General features: G+C 34.8%; 1 protein-coding gene across 1 annotated transcript; it reads left to right on the top strand.

The window, feature by feature from the left end:
• The first annotated feature begins 747 nt into the window (after positions 1-747).
• On the top strand, positions 748-2,081 carry LOC126719419 (uncharacterized). The gene has a single exon (XM_050421972.1). The coding sequence runs from the start codon at positions 860-862 to the stop codon at positions 1,979-1,981; it is 1,122 nt and encodes a 373-aa protein (XP_050277929.1). The 5' UTR covers positions 748-859; the 3' UTR covers positions 1,982-2,081.
• Positions 2,082-6,636: the final 4,555 nt, after the last annotated feature.

Here is a 6,636-nt window from a genome sequence, read left to right as displayed (position 1 = left end):
CATAGGCAAATGGTAGTTACAATTTTTTTTTATACCTATATATATATATATATATATAGAGAGAGAGAGAGAGAGAGAGAGAGAGAGAGAGAGAGAGAGAGAGAGAGAATTGGGGACATAGTTTATGATGGAAAAAATGAAATTTCCCCAATTACAATAGTTTGACAAAAACTTTATTGAAGCTAACAGATTCTCTTTAAGAAATACCATGTCGACAATAATTTCACAAAAAAATCATAGAAGATAAGTTATTACTAGTTCTAATTTAAACCCACTAATAATTATTTTTTGTCCGCCAATAACAATCAACTATTTAGAATTTGTTGTGGAAATATTGTAAATATATCATTTTTCATTCTCTTTGATCGCAACAATTAAGACACGTGATTAGTTTAATTTGGAGTATTTTCCATATATATATTTGCCAATTATTTGGTTTTTGTATATTAGGCTCCCAAGTTCCCAACCATAAACCCTTCAAATTGAGATCCCACAAACATGCATGAAACGTCAATATGTCAAACACACCTCCTTTATCGCATAGCCCCATTCCTCTGCCCTCTAATAAAAGCCTAATGCCCAAACCATCCCTTAGTTCATGTATTCTAAACTTCTGAACTTCAGAAAAAGACGCACCCTCAAACATTCCATCCAATATTTTTTTTTATTCCTCCACCAAAAAAAAAAAACCATGAAAAAGCACAAAGATCCCACTAGCTTTATTCCCTTGTCCCATATAATTGTCACTAAATCCGTCACCGTCACCATCACCAACAAATCACCATAGCCACCGCCATTGTTGAAACATATTTCTAATGTTATCTTCATCGCTACTGTTACCACTGACACCACTATTATTATGTCGCGATTCCATCTTTTGGAAATCAATTTGGTCTCAGCACAAGACCTCGAGCCAGTATCCAAGGTCATGAACACCTACGCGGTCACATGGCTTAACCCAGAACGCAAATTGCTGACAAGGGTCGATCAACACGGCTATACAAACCCGACGTGGAACGAGAAATTCTTGTTCAGGGTCGACAACGAGTTCCTCAACTCCGACACCTCCGCCATCATGGTCGAGATACATGCGTCCTCGTGGATTCGCGACATTCTAATAGGCACCGTTCGTGTCCTCGTTAACAATCTCCTCCTCCCTCAACCAACCTCGAGAAAAGGCAAATCGCGAATGCGAATCGTACCTTTACAAGTTCGACGCCCCTCGGGCCGCCCACAAGGGATTCTCAACGTTGGTGTCACACTTCTCGATAGCAACATAAGTAGCATGCCAATTTATAGGCAGTTCAGCGCATCGGCAATAGGGTATTGGGATATAATGGCTGTGAATAAAGCAGGTCGAAAGAAAAGTGAGGAACAGTCTTCAAGCACAAACGATGTGGATGTGAAAACTAATAGTAAAGCTACAAATATCAAAAGCGAGGTTTCTTCAAGCGCAAACTATACTGATAACAGAAGCGAACAACAAAGCATTGCCATGAGCTATCTCCAACGTTCACAAAGCGAAAGGTCAGAATTTATGAGCGATAAATTCGTTGTGGAAATGACCTCCGTTGATGAATTAGACTTTGATGCATTTATGAGAGGCAAGTTTAATATTCCTAAGAAGTCGCTTTCGTCCGTGGAGAGCTCTAAATTGGATGATTGGGCGACCGAGATCACTACCAGTGCCGAAGGGTTGAAGTCGAAGATAGCAAGGTGGCAGTATACGCTTCCCCCGATACAGGATAGTACGTGCCAGAAGTATGAGACGCCGGCGGTGCAGACAATAAGGCGAAGCAGCAGGCACAGGCGTAGACACTCCACCAGTGGGGGTGGCGGTGGCAGTGGCGGTGGGTTGTTTTCGTGCTTCGGAAAAGTTTGTGGACTCCGGTTTTCGATTATCTGTGGTGGTGGTTCGAGAAAGAAAAGGACTGATCAGGAAACTCGCATTAATCTCCTTACTGATACAGACCATGCATGATGATTCATAGATTTAAGGGTATGTAACCTTGATTCAATTAAGGCCACATAAAATTTTGAGTATGTACCTTCTTTTTTCTTGCTTTAAAACCAGACCTTGATTACTGTTAGTGCTCCTCATTTTCATATATTTATTTTTGTATGAGGAGGTGTAGAAAATATGAGATAGGCATTAACCTTGAAGCAAATGTAAATAAACCTATTTATTTAGTTTTATGACAATAATTTAGTACTCCCTCCGTCTCACTTTGTTTGTCCTTTATTCCATTTTGGGATGTCCCAAAATATTGTCCTATTTCTAAAAATAAAAGTCATTAATTTACTAATGTTCCTATTATACCCTTATTAATTTACTAATTCAATTTTTTGATAAATTTATTTAATGGTAGTTTTGAAAACTTATATATTTTTAAAAAATAGACAAGATAATAAATGATGTTCCCTTAAAAAGTTTGACTTTTCAAACAGGACAAACAAAGTGGGACGGAGAGAGTACCTAGCTAGCTAGGTTTTGTATGATCCTTTTGAATAACCTGCTTTTTGTTACGAAGAAAAAGATATTCTAATTTATAATTTTAATCTTCCAAAATCATGTGTGTAACTTTGAGTTTTTGATCTTAAAGCTTCCATGAATGCAATATCTTCCAATATAATTGTAGGCCTTAATTTCCCACTTCCATGGTGAAATTTGCCCATCTAATTCAATGTCACTTGCTTCCATTGCAATTAGAATCACTTTGCATATGTATTTGTTGAGGGTTGTTATTGGGTAATCCAGAAATATATATACTCCATCCCTCTTACACAGGGGTGAGTTCCACTAACCATAGGACCCACCTCTATGCAAGAAAGATGAAATATACTCCTAGACTATCCAATAATTTTTCATCTGTTGAAAACATATATATACACACATATACACACATACTATTCATTTTGTACTTTGCAATGATAGTTTTTTTTTTTTTTTTTTTTTTTTGATAGGATTTTGCAGTTATAGTTAGATTAGCATATGGCTATTTTTCTTTATAACGTTAATCTGTTTGAATTAAGGAAGAGGGAATGGGAGTAGAGTAAAGTATAGTAGAATAGAACTGGCTCAAAATTAGCCTATTTTTAGCCAACTCTACTCTACTTCCCTCCACTCCCACCTCAATCCAAATAAGCCCTATAAACATGAAATTCAACAAAAATGAGAGGTCCTTTTTTACTGATAACCGACTTTCATGTAGTTTCTCTCGTAGATGTGTTGAATAAGGTGTTTTTACTTGCCTTTATTTGGATCATGTTTGATATATATATATAACTTTCATATTTGCTTCTCTACTATGCACATCATAATAGATACTAACATGAAATTAGTACAATGACATGTGTTCCTTTTTCTTTGAATATTAATGATAGATATTATCATAAATTTAACTACTGATACTCATTGTTATGTCATGTAAGAATAAAGAATATCATGACCCTATACTCTCGAAATGGTCTTTTTGCAACCCTAATGAGATTTTTTGATTGAGCCAGTTTTGTGATTTTGAAAATTTTACATTTATAGGTTCATTGCATTATAGTTTTTGAATTTGAAGTACAATAAAAATAAGAAATTTTATAATGAGGTTGATATTGAACTTTTCAATAAAGATAGAGTGTCAAGTTTTAGCTCAAAACATAATCCATGGGATTAGAGTAGCGAGTGAAAATTGCAATACGCATAAAATGAACTTAATTTAGACTTTAATATATGCTTTTATTCCTAGAATTTTAAGAAATGTAATATAATTGAATTTTATTTAGCAAAGACTTATATACAATTTCATGAAATTTAATTTTATGTTTTCAAGTGTTGTTACTTGTGAAATCTTGAATTTGAATTATATTAGGTGGCTTTCTTTAGACATAATTTTAATTAGAAATGTGGGGGCCATTTAATTAGGAGGTACTGTTAAGGCTGTACTAATTGGGCCTATGACCCAATCCAAGAACATTGGACCATCCGAGGATGTTCAGATGAAATTATAAGGAGAACGGAATAAAGAGAAGAGTAAAGATAATAAGAAATAAGTCCAACGAATGTCCGAGGAGAAAAACCATCTCGGTAACAAGTGTCCGAGATCAGTAAGAGTGTCATATCATCATGGACCTTCTTCAAAGTTACATCACAACTAAGGGTTGGGCATTGGATAAGGGGTAAGAAAAGAAAAGGGCAAACAAATATCTTCAAAAACTGCTACCTCCTCATTTAATGCCTCTCAACCAACTCTCTGGCTGCATTAATATGGAGGTGATGCCTGAACAGTGATCAAGCAACCTTACAACTACTGGTTGATAGTTCTGGGAGTTGCTAGATGGGACAGGAAGGAGTTCCCCGAATCTAACCTACACATGTGTGGTAGGGATGATACCAAGATTGTAGTATATAACATGGAAAGATGTACTAAAATGGGGGATCGGAAAAAATCAAGGAATTTTGAGAACAAGACTGCGAACTCTTGTATAATATTATTGTTCAACAAGACAATATAATATAAACTCCTCGAGTTACTCCAAGGACAGATTTTCTCATCCTACTTGTGTCTAACAGTCTCAAATTACCAAATTTAATTGTTTTTTCTTCTGGAATAGATCTAATTCTTTCATCCACGCTTTACAAATTTATTGTTTGGGCCGCTTAGGCTAGAACCCAATCCTATTTTGGGTCCAATCCAATTTCAGTCCCTACAAGTAATTTAGGCATGCCTATACATATATTTTTTCCAATTTACATATTTATTTAAAAAAAATTCTCAAACTTATTTTTATTTTTATTTAATTTTTTTATTTAACCCTACAATTTTGGTGGTGACCCACTAGTTGAATTAGTGATCCAATAACCCGACTCTTAAAACATGTTAATGTATGGTCCAAATTTAATAACTATGAATAGTATTGTTTGATTGGAACTCTCATAATGTTAATAAGTAATACCATGTTTTTAATAGGAAAAATATACGTGATGAAACATATAATAAAATGTTGAAACACCCCCCCCCCCCCCACCCCCTCTCCCAAAATTAGCTAATGATATTTAGGTCAAATGACATTTTTTAGTATTTTCAACAAATATGAAGGTTCACATCTCCCTCCATAACTTAAAATATATCAAAAACACACTAAAATTATATTAAGATAAATTAAATATTATCCCTGTCAAATTAATGCAAACATTAAATTCTAATATACAATTCAGCTCATGTGAAACAAGAAGAACAAGATTAATTCAAAACTTCTCTTCAAGATTGGGATTTAATTGTTTCAAACCTCTTAACAAAAACCCTAGTTGCCAAGCTTTCGCAACCAAAACTAGTTATAGAATAGCTTAAAGTCTCAAACACCATGGTGACGAGTGCATCAACCTTTGATTTATTATTATTATTTATTTATTTTTGGTGAGAATAGCTTAATCAACTATGTTGATCAAGGCCCGGCCAATTGTACCTAAGCCTTTGATCCTTGAACATATCGTAAATAAGAGGACCCACCTCCCCATCCCCATCCCATGGTTGTAATTGTTCCTTCAAAATCCTGAATCAGCAATGTGTTGTAGCCTTGATCTCATTGGGTACTTGCTTTGTGTAGGAGTACTAGATTTTTTAAGTAAATTTGCAATTTACACGACTAAAATTATTAAATCAAAACGTTATGGACCAAAATAATATAAGTGGATAGTTTTATCAATTATCACGTAATGAGTCGGAGAAGATTCATTTAAATTTTGTGTGATAAAATTTTACATGCCTATAACCAAAAGGAGAACCTTAATCCTAAGTTCCAAACACTACCTTTCTGGGCAACTAGATGAGGCTGATGGGCCAAATTTGTTGTGGCTCTGGCTTGAAGCTAAACGAAGACTGGGCCTAAACTTGACATACAGGATAGAGCCCAACTGTCAATTCAGGCTGAGGTGTACATAAGCCTTGTATCAAGGTTGTATCCTGGCACAATTGGAATCAACGTTAATTGTCATTGCTGGTTCTTTTTTGTAGGATTTGCCCACATATAATTGTTTGATTGATCCTAAGCAATAAAATACTTCTAAGAAAGGATAGCTAGATCGTTGTAAAACTTAGGGAGAAAAGAACCCAATATTATGTTAAAAATTTTGATCAAAGGTTTGTGTTGATGGCTAATATTATATTCAATTCAAAAGCCATCACAAGAATAAATGGACACCCCTTAAAACATATTAAGCATTTTGATAGTTGGAAGCTCACACAATCCATCACTTTACGAGTCTGAGATTATGGATTCAAATAAAGTTATACCATCTATTTTTCAAGTAACCTCATCTCATGTGTGACAAAGTTTAAGTGGGTCAAGAGCAGTGAACACACTAACTATTTCTTTTTTCTCTTAAAAAAAAAAAGACATTTTATATTCGCATCTTTATTTTTCAGAGTATTCTATTTCTGATTTGCAACATGTTTTAGGCGTGGAACAAAGTCTTTGGGCATTTGTGTTATATGGAATTGTTAAAGTTTGAACTTTGAAGTCCAAATGGGGCATGATATTTGTATTTGAAGCTTTGAACCTAGTCCTTTCGAGTCTAAACCTAAAAGACATTCATTTGACAAGGACACTGTGGTGGATGACCTATGGGCTATGGTTAGAGATGAA

The sequence above is a fragment of the Quercus robur genome, chromosome 3, assembly GCF_932294415.1.
Source record: "Quercus robur chromosome 3, dhQueRobu3.1, whole genome shotgun sequence".
NCBI classification, from domain to species: Eukaryota; Viridiplantae; Streptophyta; class Magnoliopsida; order Fagales; family Fagaceae; genus Quercus; species Quercus robur.
This window is presented reverse-complemented; position numbering and strand designations above follow the sequence as displayed.